We start from the raw sequence: 20,199 nt of genomic DNA, 5'->3' as shown, positions 1-20,199 counted from the left end.
CAAAAGGCAGCATGGTTCTCCTTAACCCCGGTTTATGTTCATCATCTGCTTCCACTGAACAACACTAAACCACCCTAGGTAATTTCCCAACAACTTAACTGAAGCTACAACCTCATTTATACTGTTTCCACAATACTTTCTGTAGAAAAGGCATGTTAATGTTTCGATTCCAAAAACATCGGATTTCAGAAGCGGGCTCACCTCCAGAACAAGCCTCTCCAGTTTGTCAGTGAGTTCGCAGAAGTAGCTGGAGGTGATGAGTCCAAGCCGGCTCTTCTCCAGACAGTCACGGGCCAGCTCAATTATCTGGTGGTGGGCAAAGCCGAGCACGCCATCTGCCAAAGGGAGGACGCTCTCTGGAGAGTTGCTGCGGATGATATCCTGAATCCTTTCCTCCATCTGAGCTGTGGCCTGCAGTAGGAAGGTGAGTTGTAAGTTTGACAAAGCATTAGATAATGAACTTACTACAATATATTATTATATACAAATTATTGTGAACCTTTACCTTAGGAAACCGCTCCTTGTAGACGTGATTCATCATAATAATCTCATGGTCGTAACATGATGGAGATCTTCCTGGGCTGAAAAATTAATTTGAACAGACTTAGTGTCTCCAGTGGTGTGTATTACCACATGAATATAATTTTACATTTGCAGAAGTGAATTAAAAACCTGAGACTTCGTGAGCGGGGTCGCATTGCTGTTGCTCTGCGGCATTCATCCCCGGTGATGCTCTCAGTGCAGAAATGCCTGGAGAGGAAGTGCAGTTCATCGGGTGTAGGCTGGAAGGGCAGCTGGTGCAGCTTCTCCTGTGATGAACAGGATGACTGGAAATGAAACAAATATATATTCAACATGAAAAGAAAAAAGAAGGAGATGGTATTTTTACATGGATCAAAAAAATAAAAGACAAACAAAAACGCAGTCCTGTATTTTGGCAGCTTCCCTCGGGTAACCGTCCAATCTACATTTTGGGAAATATGGGTTTCAGTTTTCTTGCAAAGGGTTTGATGGGAAGATTGATACAACTAAAATATCTGTGCATAAAATATGAAGGTACAGCCAGGAGTGGGCATCTTAGCTTAGCATAAAGTCTGGAAGTGTGTCCCTGTCACTCAAGACAGCAACGGCAGTTCACCACTGCTACATTCCCCAATGTGTGACCATGAGTGAAAGACAAGTTCCTGCATGAGAGAGAACTGCGTTGCAAGCCACTTGCGGGTTACGTTGCAAATAGAGCTCCAGAGAGGTCTACAATGCAGCAACTGAGCAAAACACCATGCTAGAGATTTCTTATATTATTATGAGAAATGTAAAAATGTTGGGGTTCATTATGAAACTGTGGCAAGACAAATTTAGAATATAGCGGGTGAAACGCTGGGGAAATCAGAAGTTGTAAGATGCTATCAATCTCCTCATCTAACCCTGCTAACTCCAATGTCTGCCTCACATTAACAGTGTAAGAAACCGTTGTACTGAATGACTCAACTATGAGCCTGACTCACCAGTAATGCTTCTTATAGAACTTGACTCATGGGAGATATGAGAGATATTTTACCAGAGCAACAACAACATGTTTCCTTCGATAGACGGGGTGAATGGCAGGAAATGTATTTCTTCTCCAGACACCAGACAAAACAAAGACGCAATCTGTAATTCCAGTACACGTGTTATCAGTGTGTGCACAACTGTGTATATGCAGGCTGTGTCTGCCTCCTAAACTGAATATGCTGATTTATTTGAATACAATTGTTTTCTTTTCGAAGTTGTAGAGCTAGAGAGAGAGAGAGATATGCAGAGACAGAGGAAGTCGACACAATACGAGACAGAGATAGGGGGGCTGTGGGTGTTTGTGTTTGTTCGTGTGCCTGCTTGTAAGCCATGTTTTCTCTACAGCAAATCTTTTGGCCCTCTTACAGAGCGTTTGTACACAAATACTCTCCATATGCATCCTCAGAGAAAACTAATCACTAGAGTGAGCCAGTCTTGTGTGAACAGAGCAAACATGGGAAAAGCTGAGTTGCAAATTCAAGTCTTTTTATCTTCACTGTCTCTTTAGTTCTTCATAGAAACTATAAGGGAACCCGGAGAGCACAATTCTCCACAAGGCTTATTGGCCACTTTATCAACATATTGCATACTCTGTGCATGTATTGACATCTGATACATCTGGATCATTATATGCACCAAATTGCATCTGTTAATATAAATGAACATATGCCTGGGTCTCTTATAAAGACCTCTTCTAGAGAAATTCAGAATAATTATGAAAATATCAATATAAAAAAAGAGATACAAATTTGGATCTGGTCTGGATCCTCACAAAATTCAACATGTTGTTTCCTGACCACATCCTTACCAAGTTTTGTAGTAATCTGTCTAGGAGTTTTGTGTAATGACAATAAACCAGCAGACAAACTTTCAAACTCCAAACTTTCACTGTCGTTTCAGCTGCAGTGAGGCAATTATAACTTAATGAGATGGCAAAACAACAACTGCGAAATCTTGGATATTTCCTTATTAGTATGCTCAGTCTTTGCACGACAGCGTGTACGAACAGAAGCACATCTCTTTACTACATAAACCGGTGCCCCACATCAATACTAGACAGGTGTGGATTTGTCTAAATGACAGACGGTGAAAAGACCTCTCTGAAAGTCTTTGGGAATATCATACCAGGACAAGAATTTGTATTATTGAGTTATATGTATGACAGCTAAATAAAGACCTGTAGTTTAATATAAATTAAGTAATCAAAACATTGGTCAGAATAAATCCTCAAATCTACTGGATCTTACAGACGATGTTGATCGTCTTTATTCTCTGATCAGTTGCGTTTGAGTGGATGGAAGTATGATACTTACAGAGACAGTGGAGCTGGGCGTGTTAGTTCCATATCCAGAGGATGGGAGGGAGGCCAAAGACCAGCGGCGACCATCAGTCCTGTCACACAACAGCACAGAAAAACAGCTAACGGTCACACGTCCTAATCCAACACTGAATTGATGAACAAACAATGGATCAAAACACACATGTCCAGTAGCTTAGAGTGACGGTCAGTGATGAGAATTAGTTCAAAGACAATTCAACTAAATTGTCTTTAGGAACTGTAAATATGTCACATTTCCATGTTTGTAGGTAAAACATTTGACATAATTTCAGCAGTCCTAATGATCAGATTGTTAAAGATGAACAATGCTCTGTCTCTGCTATTGTTCTGAATAAAGTCTTAACAATATACTTCAGAGAAAAGCAGAAGTTAGAGAAAAAAAATAAAGAAACTGAAGGTTAAACTGAAACTTGATGCAAAAATGACTTAAAACTAAATTTAAGAGTTCAGCTGTAACAACTTATGAAGAATGGAGTATGAACTCTTACATGTACTTCACAAATGTGGGGAAATGAAAATACAAAAGCTAATATGAAGTTACCTGTCTGCTCTGTGGCAATGACTGTGGGTTGTAATAAAAATACACAATAACATTATGGTGAGAAATATTATGTATAAATCAATAGTTTTTGAAAACATAAACAGACTAAGGATGCTGAATATCTAAACTTAGAGAAAATAGTGGCTGAAAGATTATCAATGTCTTTACTGGCCAATTTGTGTAGCAGTAAATCATCAACTGTTAATAAAGATGGACGACTCTTCCTCCAACTATCCAGAAAGGAAGCCAAAATATCCTGGATACGAAAACTGGCATCTTGTATCGAAGACATTATTTGGAGCCAGAGTCTGTGCAGTAGCAGTCAGACGATTGAGCTGCAGTGGCGAGTTCCTGCTGATAGTGTCAGTCTCAGCTGTCAGTCATGATGTTTTACCCCATTTTAAAACTATCAAATAACTAACTAAACTTAAACTTATTAAAGGAATTTGCACTTGGACACATTGTTATTTAAGAAAAATGTATTTGTTGTGTAATTTGACTTTTTAGTTTGGTTCATGTCCCATCCACTAACATAGAGGAGCGAGGCTTTATGACCTGCTTCCTTTTGGGGTGCAGTCATGTCGTCCATCTTTATATACAGTCTGTGCTGTAAACTGAGTAATCGTTGTGTGTGTTACCTTCGTGCAAAGGAAAAATGAGCAGAGGCACTCGGGGAGAAATTTCTTGGACTGTCTTGTGGGCTTGTTCCTGCAGGAGACATTTTAAATTAAAACAAACTTTATGCAAAAAACTCAACACTGGATTCCAATCCAATTGCGGCAAAATCATACAAATTGACAGCAAACCGCTCATTGTACAGTCAATTTTTTTTAAGTTACTGATGTCTGGGCATTGCGATTGATATTCCATGAAAGATAAAAACTCCGTAATATCATTTTTATTATTGCAGTTCAGGTGATGGAAGAGCTGTAGCTATTCAGCTCAAGTGGCATTATAAATTCTTGTAGGAAGTACTTTATTCAAATAATTTAAATAATAAATAATAATAAACTGTATTTGTATAGTACAAGAAATGCAGCTGAAAGTGCTTTACATTCGATATAAATACCAATGTTAAAATGTAAAAAAAAAGGGAGCAGATTTTAAGAAATATAAGAACATGTTAAAATTACTTTTAAAAGAAAAGGATATTTTCCAAAAAGCATAAAAAGAGAAAGAAATAGAGATAAAATAAATATAAGAGTTCAGTAGTGCAGGTAAGATTTTGTTAAATGCTGAAGTTTAACAAAAAGTTTTCTTTTAGAGACATTCACCGAACTAGCTTCTTTGATATCTAGTGGCAGTCTGATCCACAACTATCTATTTGTAATTTTCAAATTAAAAAAATTGTTTGGCCTGCGTGGTTGCTTTAATTAAGCTTTGGGTGACGCCATCAAAATGCTCGGTTTGCAAATGAAAAAGCTCAAAGGCCAAAGATTTTCAGTTTAATGTCACAGTGGAGCAAGAAATACCAACACCAAGACAATCAACTTCCTATTAAGAGTTACATTTTTTTCTTCCCATAACAAACGTAATTTGAACAAGTACAGTGCCTGTTGTATGCTTACCTGTTTGCTTGTCATATGTTAATGCTCCGGAGCTACTTCAGAATTATGCCTAGTCATTAGTGAGTCTTCCTCAAAAATACTGTCACTTTTTATTGTTTGTGTGCTGAGCTTTTTATAAACAAAGTTTAAAAATGGACAATACACATGCCAAGTGTGAAGCTGATAAAATGAGATACGTTTTCCACATAGAGACCGTCGGACATATGTGGAGTTAATGGATGGACGTACTAGAGGGTTATTACATCTCACCCATACTGTAATCTGTCTCTAATCAACATCAACATTAACCATGCTTTACAGGAGAATACTGAATAGTAGTAAGTAAAGTAGGTTGCTGTCTGATGTATTACAGTAATAAATACTACAGTGAACTACTTTCATGAGTGTTTGAAACCAGGTCAGCAGCCAGGCAAACTAAATACCTCCCCAGCTCATTCCAAAGTATCATGTTCATAAACAACATCTTCACTCATTGCACATTGTTGTGGAATTTTTGCAGGCACGCATGCAGATTGTTTGGCTTCAAGTCAGATGTAATCTATATCCTCATATCTCTTATCCTACCTTACTGCCAGTAATTACAAAACAGTATGCAGGGACCAATTTGTTTTGCAGAACTGTGTCTGAATGTCAAACAAGTGACGCCTGATGTCAGTGTACAGCGTAGTTGAATATTCTTCTGCTTCTTCTACTTCTGAGAGGCAGTGATTTGCTTTGCAAGTGTGATAAACCTGGAGAGGGCAGACACAGATAACTTATCAAACCTGCCTTGATGTTGCTCGAAAAATGTGTTCGAGAAACAAGGCAGGACCTTTATGTGCAGTTCAACTTAAACTTCAGGTTTATTTAAAGTGCACATCACGCAAAGAGCCTCTGCACATTTAGAAGGTTAAGATTTAACATCAGACTCTAAAAGTTCACATACGCAAATACCGCACACAGACAGAATCCCAAACATGCAGGTAGGACTGTTAATATAATAACAGGGCTGCCAATCCATTTAAAAACGTTTAAGTCTGGAGGGTTGGAACACAAGCCGTGGCTTGCATTGGAAGCCAGAATTGCAAGGTATGCCAAAAATGTGAATTGTGTTTCTTTTTTTAAGTAGTTTAAAAAAATGTCACAGGTTTTGGGGCTTTTTAAAAAAAAATATGGTTGCTTGTTAGGAAAATCGGGTCAGCAACCATATTTTTTTTTAATTTATCCCTCTTACTTAACTTGCTTTTGAAGCTGTGGTTGCTTATTTGTCTTGTGAGAGCTGGCAACACTGTTGGTAGACATGAGCTCAGACGTGACACAACAACATTTCTTAGATCTTGTTAAGGACTCTGGCAGCTGTGTTTTGGATCTAGTGAACGCCTCTTGTTGCCGTCATGTTCAGGCCACAGAAACATGCATCGTAGCATCCAATCCTGCATGTTATAGCAGCTTCTAGAAGGATTTGGGCTCTTGCACTGGATACAATGCGGGATCTTGACTGTTTGACAGCTTTAAGAAGGCAGTTTTTTCTCGGAAATGTAATACACACCATTGCTAGGTTCTCCTGTTGGTTACAGTGAAAGCTTTTGATCAGATTAATGTTAATGTTCAATCTAGCTCCAATCAAACATAACAACACATTTATGGAAATCCAGGTGCTTGTATGTTATTTGGCACAGAGAGAACAGTGATGTGTGAACACTGTGATGATGAGTGTTGTGTGTGTTCTTTCACAGTCTGCATCAATGAATGTTTTTCAAACTTATTCAAATTGCTGGACGTTCGCTTCCTCTTACACAGGGAATACAATTTTCCTATAATTTCCCTAATTTTATCAAAGAGCAGACTTTGTTGCCTGTTTAATAAATGCAACGTGCATAAGCATTGAATGACGAGGTGTTGAGTTGAGACTGTTGTGAGTTTGCTGGATTCATTAATTTATTTATCAATCCAGACACTGCTGGCCCATAAAATCTTATTTTTATGGTTGGAAGGTGTTTAATAATAGTTTATGTGTTGATTTCTTTAGGCCTAAAAGATGAGATCATTGTTTTACAATGATTTTAAAAGTGTTGACATCATCAGACACACGTTTCTCCTTCTGTCTGTATGTTTTACCTTGTGCTGCTACAGCTTATATCTTGTGACATGTTCAAAGTGTTATGGAAATACTACGAAGTTGATTTTGACTTCTATAAAAAAAAAAAAAAAAGACTCACAAGCTTATTCAGATGTGACATATTAGGTTAATGTGAATAAGTGGATGTCTGAAAGTAAGATAATAAGATATTTATGGTTTGAAGAGAATTAATTCCACTTACAGTATCTACACAATTTCCCCTAATAACTAAGCATGCTTTTTTACCTACATTAGTTAGTTTTTACCTAGTTAAAACAGAGGCTTCAGGACACTGAACGTATTATACTGCAGGGACTTTCTGTAGGGCACCAATTAGCCTTTGTGTTTACCATCCTTAGTGTAAAAACAAACCTATGGTCCAGTATTAATCAGGCATAATTACATCCCTCACTAAGGGGGGGACCAAACAGTTAATCAACCACAAGCTACAATACCACCACCTCCTGTTATGATAAAGACGGGGCCTTTTCCTTTCTGGGGAACAATGATGGAGCCACTGAACCTTGTTAGTGATGAACGTCACCCATTTAATTGCACTGTTATCTTGATTACAGCCAATTACACAGGATAACATCCTCCCATGGGAGTTTGACGGCACCTTAACAGAGACTAAACGTCATCTCCTATGACTTAGTCTGAGTGGAACAACATGAAATATGGTTAAACATAATGTTGTTCAAATTACATTACGGAATTACAGAGGTTTGATCTCTTAAAAAACTACATGGAAGAAAAAGATCAGATCTACGGTATATAGAGACCTGCTCAATGATTGTACATGACAGGAATGTACAAGGATGTTTTTCTTACCTCTGGTACCGACATTACGTCTGAGCCACAATGTTAGGTCATCCCAAGCAGGAACAAATTCGTTAGAGATGACCCTGTGCCTATCTGACTCTGAGTCCATATTTACAGACTGAGCTCTTTCGTTAGCTTGAAATACAGACTATACACTCGGACATACCCCCCTGCTTTCGTTGACCAATGCCAGGAAATAAAACGCCCAGTGGTAAATGAGGCCTCCCCTGCCTCTGCTCCTGTGCATTTCCTCTCTGCAGGCCACCACTTCCTCACCCAGCACAATCACTGCCTTTTGCCTCGCAAACGTACAGTTAAATTCTCACCCAAACACTACAGAGCTGACCTCGAACAGGAAGGACAATAAATATTTTATGATAACTTTTTAGTCCTTTGCTTTCTGCACCAGACAACCCAGTCTGCCTCCTGTGCTGTTAAGGTCAGTCAGTGGCCACATTGTGTATGTTTATTTCTCCATTAATAGCGTATCACGTGGGTATCTCTTGAAAAAAGAAACGTAGATAAAACACATTAGTAGACATCTGTTTGCACTGTACATATCCTTACCTGTAAGGGATGAGAGAGGTGAGTGAGGTCGTGGTAAACCTGAGGACTGACCGCTTCCTATCAGGCTTTTTCTGTTGCTCGTTCTGCAGCTGTAAAACCACAGAGGCAGATATTAGTCAAGACAATAGACAAAGGAATACTTAGCACAAATGCATTTACTGGACCCTGGTCAGGCAGGCTTAGTTTCAGGAAATCTTTTTATAACACAGAGGGATTATAGAACCAGCAAAGCCAGTGGAAGCAAAGAAAGGCCATGATCATTTCAATTTCAGAAGCACCAAAATATCTACGGTTTATTAATGATACAATTTAAATACCAGTGATTTGACTGCACTGACCCTCTTTCTGAATTGATGTGGTTTGAATTCCACTTAGAAAATTTCCATACAAAATATTCCAAATTGTTGTTGTGACGAATTGATGGAAATGTAGGTCACTCCACAACTGTGGTCCATAATAAAATATCTTAACAGTCAGATGATTGCAATTCATGGTCCTCAGAAGATGAATCCTTCAGAATCCTTTATGTTTGCTGGTCCTGTTAATACAGGGTTGTGACTCACGAGGAGCCACTGTGATCAGTAACATGTGACTCATAATTGAAGCCCAGTTTTTGACCTTGAGTGAAAAATGAAATATTTTCGACAAAAATGCAGACTGTGTTCAATGTCAAAATTTGTCATAGGTTTATACTCTGAAATTAGAGAGTGTCAGTGGAAACGAAAAAAGCCTCAAGAATATGAATTCACTTCAAGGTCAGAGACTCACTGACATCCGCTTACATAACCTCCTCAGCGATCTGAACCAATTCTAACTGAATATTTAAACTGCTGCTCTGTAGTAATTTCTATCCTGTGCATATTATGAACAACATAAATATGAATGTATACCATAGTTTTTATCCAGAGTTTGAATATTGAAGCCAGGGGCTGCGAGGCCATTATAGGGAAAACAAGAACAAAATACTGCATGGCGACAGGATTGAGTCCTTTACTCCAGCGACAGCGATACATGACAACACTCCATGTAGGAGAGAGTGAGAAAGAAAGTGTCAGTCACATTTTCAGCTCTCCTGCGTGTGTGCGCTGCAGCACTAATCAAAATCAAAAATGCATAAGCAGGCAGCCTTCATCTCTTTGTCAACACAGTGCGTCTGCAGAGACCTCAAAGCTTCAGTGTCACATCAGCAAGTACTAAAGAAGTGGTCATTTTTATTTGAGCGGACACTGATAATATAATTATTACATTTTGGATTCATCACTATCAATCACGGACTTTGGCTGAAGTGAAACATTACAGTGATAACACAAATTACACATGAAAACACATATGAGCTCTGATAGGTGAAATATATTTGATTATTAGTTTTTTCAGATCATAAAAGCTGCTGCATTTACAGTCACTCAAATTAGTATCACCCCTGTGTTTGGGAAACAATTTAGCTTAAAATCATCTGCGTGCAAATCCTTCATCCTCACGCTCACAAAAATGTATGTGAAAAATGACTTCATTTAAATAAACATTCGACCCTGTCCTGAGGTCTTATAACTGCTCAATTTGCAGTGCTAACAGTCCTGCTGTGTGAAAATTTCACAGACGAATACACAAATTAGTTGTGTCTGGAAAAAAAATCTAATCTTAGAGTTAGTTCAATAGCCCTGAAGACCAAGCTGTTTATTAATGCTTACACTGCATGCATATTCAAGTTTTTGGGAGGGACAAGTGCAGATACACAGGGGGCCTGTGGTTGCTCCTGCTGGTGTTGATTATCTTTGCGGACGATTTCCCACAAATGTGATGCATTGATTTAACAATGAAACCGGACATATCAGTGGACACAGGGAGTTTGGCTCCTGCTAAATGACTGAGCAATTAGCCACACACTAATGTGACTCCAATGACTATAGATGAGAGGATTCAGGTGATTAGAGGTACACAACAAATGTGTGGTATTTGGATATTCAACAAACAAATTATCTCCAAGCAGAGGTGATTCGTTTTTAAATTGAAGTGATGGGACCTGCTCACAATACAATACAGAATACCTGCCGAATATATTGAGAACTTGGCATTTTGGGGCTTGTGTGGAGAATATGAGAGCTTTTCTAAAATGGTTCACTAAAACGGTACGAGATTTGACTATAGAGGAAAACATCAGTTTGTACATTAGAGCCCGAGAACTTTCTCTTGCACCCATTGAAGCCCAAGAGAAAACTAACTGAGCCTGACTTGAACCTGACGGGCTGTTTTATGTGTCAGAACCCAACCCGAGCCTGGTAGAATGTACGTAGGCTGCACTGAGTTTGTGTGACCCTGTCCCTGACAGACTCATGCAGTGTAGAAAAAAATCAAATAAATCAGGCCAGCCAACATGACTGACCTACCTCTGGATATCATTTCCAAATGTTGGTCCAAATGCTGCACATTTCAGGTATCCACACTCAATTATACATGCCTGCAGTCTTGTTGATGGCCCTTTGTAATGTTCTGCATTTGTATTCTAGTCTTAACGGCCACCAACCTTCAGATTAGTGGACGACCCACTCTACCTCCACAGCTGTAGCCTCCCTACTCTCACACCAAAATCTAAATTCATCTGCATAAATCAGAGGGGAAACCCGATTTGGGACTTAAATCCTTGTTTACTCAAGTGGTTTTTCGGGCTAACCCCTGGGTTCAGCATTGTAGACACATGTCATGAATCATTTATCGTGGTGGGGAGGGAGTGAATAATATCTGGTACACAGGTGCTCAGTCAAAGAGGATCAGATTTAACGAGGTCTATTTATACTCGCTCACTGTGGATTAGGCCAAGAGAAAGACACACTGCGGCCCAATCAACCCTCCTGTTGCCTCACCCTCTCACCAGCCATCCCAGTGTTTTGTACCCCCATTAGAGAGCTGAGTGCCAGTCACGTAGACAATCACATGGATCACTTTACAGAAACCCGCCACAGGTTATGATGGCAACTTTGTCACAGTTGATGCTACACTGAGCTCCGGTGGACGCACCTCTGTGGCCACAAACACAGTGATTTTGTGATGAGATAGTGAGGCTTTAAACGGGGGATAAAGAAGCCCTGGGCGAAGATGATAGGGGGAAAGTAGGCCAGTGTTGTATGCTGTATACTGCAGATGTGTGATTCCTGGAACAGATCCATAGGAGGTTTAACAGTCTTGCTTATATGCTAAACCCTCAACCTCATCCAACCATTGTTGTATTACACATGAACTCTCCACAAGCCGGCTACAGAGCTTTCTGCACCGACTAAAAATACTCTTATAAAAGGTCCTATAATTTAAGTAATAGATACTTTAAATATGCATCATAGTTAAAATATTTACCAGCACTTATTTACTTTTTCCATCAGACTTTGTAATGACCTACATTACTTATACTCTTTATTTTTACAAAGTAATCTCAATCTGTCAAAGTCAGTGTCTTAGATTTCATTGTGATTACTTATTTTTGGTTAAGGGAAGAGACAAAAATAGATAAAACCCTTTGATTCCCTGAATAACCGTGAATGTGGATACATCTGAAATATCTCATCCTGACCCATGTCAACGAAAAGCCACAATTCATCTTTTTTACTTTTTTACTTCTGCCAGTTCAGTTGCTCTTTTATCAGAGCTGTCATGGTGAGCTGACAAAGCGCACTGCCAAATAAATTGCTGTTTGTTGTGGACAAACCGGAATTCAAAGTCAGACATATGAAACATATGACTCTATTAATAGTATTTCAAAGACTTGCTGCTTTGGTAAGAAGCCCTGCAGATCATTTTTGTAACAAGCGACGACAGATGTTTACTTCAGGCTCCTACCAGTTTCTCCATCCAAAGATGACAGTCTCACAGAGATGCAGATTTGTCGACTATCTTCTCAATATAGTGCATGAGGTATCTACCTTAGCACCTGATAGAAACATGCTTAAAGGTGGTAGATTGGTTCTTATATCTAGCAATTTCTACAATGTTCATGAATTTCAATATTTCAGAGTATATATATATATATATATATATATATACACCTTTTATATATATATACCTTTTATATATATATGTTTACCTTTATCTTTTCTACTTTGAAGATACATACGTCAGTTTACCTACATACGTCAGTTTACCTACATCAGAGTATTCTTTACATAATTCAAATGCAAGCAAGGGATAGAGGACAACACTGTTGTGACATGAAGTGCAAAAACATTCTCTACATGCAAAGTATTTTAAAGGTTAAAAGCCATTATAACTGATTTCATGTCAAGGTCATTTGCACATTTTAAATCTAGCCTTTACATTAATATATAACAAAAACATCGCTGCGTTAACAGCACAAATCTACAGTTATCAATATCTACAGAACTAAATCGGACAGTGGTTTTCAAATGAAAACATTCAGTAATGCAAAATGTCCAAAAGCAGCCAGTATTTCATGTTAAGCTGTTCTACACTATAAAATAGGTCAGGACAGGGATTAAAAATAAATATCAGTCATATGGGCTTCACCAATTCTGTAGTCCCACTATAAACAAAATACTGGGATAAAGTGGCTTAACTACAAACCAGTGTCTCTACACTGACTGTAAATCCCATGAAGCTATAAAGCATTTTCAAATTCAGCAAAGAAAAAAAAAATCAGTAACAGCAATCTAAAAGAGCAATCAGTGTTTACAATTTTCTGATGTTAATCACTGGGGGGTGACATAAGAGAAAGTACCTCCTGTGTAAAGAACATGATACAGCCTCAACAAAAAACATAAAATGTACCCTTTTACTCACAAAGCAAATAATACACAATAGGAGAGCTGGGAACACCCAGCTTCTTATTCACGCTGCCCTCATAAAACAGCTCAGTTTACCTACTGTAAAAAAAAATCATCCCTGCTGCCACTCACTGGTTGGTGTTAATGTTAGAATTAACTAATATCAAATCATCTGTTTGGTGGAAAACAAACATAATTCTGCAAAAAACACAGTATCTTTTAAAAAGAGTCAACATCTGTAACAAATCACAGTTTGTAAAGAAGTCTGTGAAGCTTCCAACCATATTATAGAAGAAATATGGTATTACTTCAAAATGTTGCATTACCTCTTTGACCGGCGCAGACGGGCTCCACTGAAGAAATGTGGCATGTTAAAGTTGGACAGTACTGTCCACAGACTAGAATCTGACATTGTTTCCAGGTCATGCCAAAGAGGGAGATGCAAATATGGCTTTTGGAAACCGAGTGAGGAGGAGCGATGACTTTCAGGGTTCAGGAGGATGCAGCCTCCAGTGCAGTCCTGACAGGTACTCCTACAGCAGCTCTCCTTAGGTCCAAACTTCCTCTGCACAGGCACATCTGCAGCCAGCTGCGGCATAAACACTCAGGCAGAGAGGACACTCTGTCCTCCTCTGTCCTCAAATAAAAAAGTAATCCAAGGAGGATCCTGAAAGGTACACAGCGTGTGATCCAGGTCAGGTGTTGACAGCCTCCACTGTTGCGGGGATATGACACCTAATACCAGCGGATTTTTGGTTTTCTCGGCTCACTGTGACTGTGTGCCGTATCCCAAACACTCATCCTGCTGCCTTCATTCAACATGCTTCATATCATGTAACAGGCATCTACCACTTCACATCCTGTGGAGGGGGGGTTGTGAGGCAGAGGGGTACTGCATCATCAGCAGATGCTGCTGTGCATTCGCTGCTTTCACAAACTGGCACCCCTCCAAAATTCTGGTGGGTCAGTGTATTAAGCAGGACCTATTTGAAATGGAAATGCTGTGCTTCTCCATGGATTTCTCCTGCTGCTGCATAAATTCGTCCCTCAGCTGCTCCCTGCACAGACAGTCCATTCATGTGAATAGGAGCCTCACCTTAACTACATCACCTTTGATCCTTGACTCATGTTTTCTTATTGACTATCAGCAGATAAGCAGCCAACGACTACTGAAAGACAAGTACAGATCACTAGTTTTATGTTAACTTCATTGATGTTAAATATGAACTTTCAGAAAAAGAAAACTACCCTGGACTCGTGCGTGCACATGCACTGGCCTTTCGTCAGTTCAGTGATGAATTTGATTTTCCAACCTGAATGTGTGTGTGAGTTTAGGAGTCGGCTCTAGTAGCCAATGGAAAGCAAAGTACCTCTGTATACTTTACAGTAGCTGCCAGGACTACAAACAGAACATATTCTAAACAAGATTAACCTATATAAACCTCTCACTCAGAAACCTTAGTACCAAGACACTGATTACTTATATTCAAAGACTATTCTCCACAGGACAGAGCAAAGTTCAGCCCAACAGACAGAGGATTGGCTGAGGTTCAATGATTCAGTTCTAGAGCTACGATAAAAACACTGTGTTTGCAGTCTGAGGAGTAGTGCATACAAAGTAGTTTCATTTATCTTGTCTTAGAGATAAAAACTGTCAATATGGTGCAATAATGTCATATCTATGAACCAAGTGAATGTCTCTTTTATTTGCCAAAAGTTCAACGGATTTCAAATATGCAAGATTTTCAAAAGGCGCTTAAACAATGAACTAAAAGAAAATTTAAACCAAATGACGAAAATCATTTTTATTAATCAATATCTTCAAATTATTATCCTTATTTATCACACAAGGAGTCAAATATCAGGGGTAATATGCCTCACAATTTCCTAGAGCTCAATGTTGTTTTTAAATATCTGGTTTTGTCTGACCTGCAGACCACAACCCAAAGATCTCAATTTTACTGTCACATAAAACAAGCAAATTCTCACATTTGAGCAGCTGGCAGATAAATATGAACCAAAATAAAAGACACAAAAACATATTTAGTGTGTGAAGCCTCAGTAGTTAAAAAACAATTACAGATGCTTGAAAATACCTCCTCAGAATTACCTGGAAATACACATGAAAAATGACAAGGATTTCACAATACTGACAGCACCAGCTCTGTTGTCATATGATGGTCATCAAAATCAGGTGTCTAGTCTGACTGTTAGAGTCAAATGACAGTTCGAGTCAGTGTTACAGTCAGACTAGAGAGACACACAGAACAGGACAGACACATGGTGGAAAGCGTCACTATGGACGATCACAGTCAGAGCTGAGGACAATAATGATGCTGCAGATGAGTAATCACTTGCTAAGAACAAATCCAAATGCTGAGGAGAGACAGAGATCGAAATCGACAAAGGACCAGCACACAAAGCCTGGTTCTACTTACATGTACCTCTTTTGTAATAAAGGCATTTTTTCAGTGTGACGTGTGACGGGTGTGTGTAAGTGTGTGTCTATGTGTTCCCTCAGAGTGGCTCAGTCCGTCTCCCTACAGGCCAGTGTGACAGCCTTCACTCTAATTATGGCTCTGCTCTGTTTCTCTGTTCCACATAAGAAACGATGGCTCAGATGTTCAAAGTCAAACTTGCATAGAGCAGCATGAACAGGGAGGTCACTGGAAACAGCAGCTGAAAATGTGGGATACTGTCCTCTGACTCACTCACTCACCAAAACTACCAGATAATTCCTGGTAGACTACTATTTTAACAATGACATAGGGAATAGTATAGAATAAAAATTATTTTCATATTTCTTTAAGAGAAGAAAAAATAATAAACAGTGTTACTGTATTAGCAATCTACAGAACTGTTTTTAAATTTGATCAGACAAGCCACTGACATGATTTAGTAATGAGAGAGAACAAATTTGTTATCCTTCATAAATCGCAGAGGTGTAAAAAGTACTGAAATATTGTACTCAAGTAAAAGTACCTTTACTTTGATGAAATTTTACTTAAGTACAAGTAAAAGTACTAGGGGTGCACCGATATGGAAATTCTTGGCCGATACCGATATTTAAAATAACAATCTGGCCGATAGCCGATACCGATACCGATATTTGTTCATTTTCTTTTTGTTGTTATTCATTCACCCTTTTGTGCCAGAAAAATAATTAAATCATTATTTAGAAAGCACTATTTAAAAAAAATTCAGCCCTTCATCACTCTTATCTTTTAATGAGCACAGATTGAATCTGATTTATGAAACAATCTTTGATTTAACTAAACTTTATTTAACAGACATATTATGCCCATTTTACCGCAAGTTGAAATGGTTCCTTGGGATCTTAATGAAATGTCTGTAACATATTTTGGTCAACATACCACAAGGTTAATTTAAAACAGTACCTTTTTACCCTGTCTAAAACAGCCCTGTTAAAGTATCATTATAGAGAACGCTCTTCTCATTGATTTACGGTAGCAGTATTGCGTCAACACCCACCGTGGCCCTTTGCGATGCTTGTTTTAATTAAACAGTCGGATTCCCCTGGTCCGCACCAGTTCTCAGTCAGCTGCTAGGCGCCAGCCGGAGGGTTCCCCCAGCGGTTGCCGTAGCTGAGCTGATCCGCGAGAAGGGCCCGACACGCGTCCAGAGTGGCCGCCACTGACCGCGTACCCGGTCCCCTCCAACGGCCCGCCTTCCGCGCTGGCGATGGACACCGCCCCGCGGTACAAGAGAAAGAAAGCCCCCCCACCAGTGACGCCGTGAGGTGCCACCGGATGAGGACCTCCCGGTGCCGCACACTGAGCCTCCGGCGGCGCGGAGAGGAGGGCGACGGAGGGACTGGTCCCCCAGCCGCGGCACGTGCCCAGCACGTGATATCGGTGAAAGTCAAGTTTATTACCGATAAGCCGATATCAGTAAACGAGGCGAATATCGGCCGCTACCGATGTTCGGCCGATAAATCGGTGCATCCCTAAAAAGTACCCATCTAGAAATCTACTCAAGTAAAAGTAAAAAGTAGCTCATTTAAAATGTACTTTAAGTAAAAGTTACTTAGTTACTTCCAACAACTTGATGGGGGCCGCTCCTATACAGTGCAAAAAAGGACAAGGGGTCATAAATTCAATTAATTAAAAGGAGAATCTTTACAAATATAAGTGCAATGACATTAAACATGTCAAACATTACAAATGTAACATGTCAACACAACATTTAATAACTTTTGGGAGGAGATGTCAAGACATGAACCACATGACAGCTAAAATAAAAAGTTAAAATGCCGCTGTCCCACTGTATATTTAAACTTTTGGTTCAACTTTGGTCCACTTTAGAGCACTAGTCTACAAACTTAATGACAAATCTCTTATCTTATCTCGTATCTTAAAGAATGAATTTGAACGGTGAACAAGTTCATATTATCTGAGGTCTAGCTAAAACGTTACAGAATGTTTTCCTTCTCCTGAGAGACGCTGTCTTGAGATCATTGTTGTGTTTATTTGAAAAGAAATGCAGTCTTACAGGGCAAAATACGGTCTGAAAGTATCAATTCCGTCTCCGTGGAAAATTTTTGAAAAAAAAGGGGGGGGGGGGGGGGGGGGAGTGAAGCTTGCATAGAGCGCCAAATGTTCTAGGGCCGGCCCTGTGTAGCGAAGTGATTCTCAAACTTTGTGGTGCGCCCATAACAGGTGGTGCGCGCGACCGGGGGGGAGAAATGCGAGGTGGAACTAATATTCTAGCTGAACTAATGCTTTGACGTCCGCATCTCTTTTACGGCGGAGCATTAAACAAATCGCTCTTTCGCCGGAGCCAGAGTTTGGCAACCCGCAGCTCTGCAGCCCCTCTGCAGTGGCTCCCTGTGCAGTGTTCTGCATGTCGCGCATATTTTTCGTGAACAGTGAACTTTACGATCAGTTTTCATGTGTTGAACGTGCACGTGAGGGAACGTCATCCACTCTATGCAGCATCTACCACTGCAGTGAGAATTGCCTTGCGCCTTGAACTATGTTATTTTTTTTACTCAGTAACGGATGTAATTTCCAATGTAGCGAAGTACAATACTTCAGTCAAAATCTACTTAAGTAAATAAAAGTAAAATTACCCATTTCAAAAACTACTCAAAAAATTACAAAGTACACAAAAAAACTACTCGATTACAGTAACGTGAGTAAATGTAATTCGTTACTTTACACCTCTGATAAATCGTGTGACAGGTCAGCATATTTTTAAATAACTGTCTATTCTGATGAATGATATGAATTACAGGAGACAGTTGACCTTTTTTTAAGTGCTCATCTGGTCTATTACTTGCTTTGTGCTCAGGTGAGCAGACAAATCAGCTGTTTTCAAACAAGGTGTTGCACTGCACTAATGTCAGCATTATTCAAACATTGAATAAAATACTTTTGGCCACTTGAGGACATGTGAAACACACCGTAAACGAAGCATTGACATATTATCTGGCTAAACAGTAGCGCCTGTGCCGCACTGGCTGCAGAACAGCCGTGGAACGGCTTGCTTTCCATTTTCCCGCCTATGTGAACAGATTAGAGCTCGTACACCGGCAGCGATTCAGCCGCGGAAGTCGCTCTTCTACAGTTTAGAGGTCTTGCCGATTTTCACAGCATAAAAGACAGAGAAAATTATCTTCAACAATTTTAATGTTAATATATAAATGTTTGCCACACTAGCCTAACCATTTCAAAATAATGCACTCCAACGTTTTTAAAACAGCTTTTGTTGTGATATATTTGTCGGCTGGAAGATGCCTGGCTTCATACTGTATAGTACTGGCATTTATGTATAAAGGACTACTTTTATACAAGGAAATAGTGTAGTTATACCAGAACCTCAGAAAGGTTGTAGTGTTGTTGTTTATATCACACACACACACACACACACACACACACACACACACACACACACACACACACACACACACACACACACACACACACACACACACACACACACACACACACACACACACACACACACACACACACACACACACACACACACACACACACACCAACTCTATGTAAAAACAGTGCTGCTGGCTGGAATCAAAAAGTACAAAATGTTCCAAGTTAAAATAAACTGAAATGCTAGGTAGAGCTCATGGAAGCTAGTCTTCAATTTCAGTAGCTATCCAGATGAGCATTTTTACTTACAACTACTCATGAAATCTATTGTCGCTAAACACTTGTTCGCATGTTTGCAGTGCTAAACTGCTTACATGGATCAAAAAGCATACAACAGAATACTCCTTCAGTAATTTGCTCTAATAAAAATAAACAATACCTGCATTGTGTCCATTTAGGAAATTACAAAATGACAACATATGGAAAATAACTGTTGTAGCCCACTACTGCAACTTGTCATGTGCTTAGGCTCTCCTTCTTCCAACAAGGTTTTCAGAGCGTCAGTGTTTAACGACCATCCCTACCTGCTCTCAAATTAGTTCACTGTGTGCGAGTACGTGTGAACGTACATGCCCTTGGTAGTCACACAGTGGCTCAGCGAGTTATTTTCCCATCTTGTTCCTGCTCTGCTAGCGTTATGGGACTACACAGTACATAAATATTGTTCTCCGTCATTGCAGCGGTATGTTACCTGAGTGGAGGGAAATCATTCACACTTGTAACAGAGACAAGGGTGAAGTTTAAATTGATAAAGTCGCAAAAGTTGTCCACCTCATAACTTTATATTCATGTAATACATATACAAATGTCATTTAAATGGTAATCGATGAAATAAAGAAAAGGGAAAAATATGCTTCCAATAATAATCTGCTCATGGTTTCCACTGTAATTCAGTTCAATGCACAGCCCGACTGCAGTTTTGAATCGACAGCTCAGAGATACAACCTTGGTAGTCTCTAATATCTGAATCCTCGTGTAGGCTACATGTACACAGCCCTATGCTTAAAGAATGGTGACGAGTAATGTCACATG

The 20,199-nt window shown here is 39.4% G+C and overlaps 1 protein-coding gene across 9 annotated transcripts in view; it reads right to left on the bottom strand.

Moving 5' to 3' along the window:
* Positions 1-20,199, bottom strand: part of mast4 (microtubule associated serine/threonine kinase family member 4) — an 89,768-nt gene that overhangs the window by 17,789 nt on the left and 51,780 nt on the right. For 7 of the 9 annotated variants that reach the window (XM_053447617.1, XM_053447620.1, XM_053447619.1 and 4 more), the window contains 6 exons: positions 8,487-8,575; positions 4,070-4,139; positions 2,865-2,943; positions 673-827; positions 506-581; positions 202-411 (listed from right to left, as the gene is read on the bottom strand). In XM_053447617.1, the coding sequence (XP_053303592.1) occupies positions 202-411; positions 506-581; positions 673-827; positions 2,865-2,943; positions 4,070-4,139; positions 8,487-8,575 (679 nt within the window). Of the gene's footprint in view, positions 1-201; positions 412-505; positions 582-672; positions 828-2,864; positions 2,944-4,069; positions 4,140-7,928; positions 8,232-8,486; positions 8,576-20,199 lie in introns of those variants that run through there. The other 2 variants (XM_053447618.1, XM_053447625.1) reach the window with 2 other exon arrangements.

The sequence above is a fragment of the Pleuronectes platessa genome, chromosome 19 (genome assembly GCF_947347685.1).
Source record: "Pleuronectes platessa chromosome 19, fPlePla1.1, whole genome shotgun sequence".
Taxonomy (NCBI): domain Eukaryota; kingdom Metazoa; phylum Chordata; class Actinopteri; order Pleuronectiformes; family Pleuronectidae; genus Pleuronectes; species Pleuronectes platessa.
The sequence above is the reverse complement of the archived record's forward strand: the minus strand, read 5'-3'. Positions and strand labels throughout refer to the sequence as shown.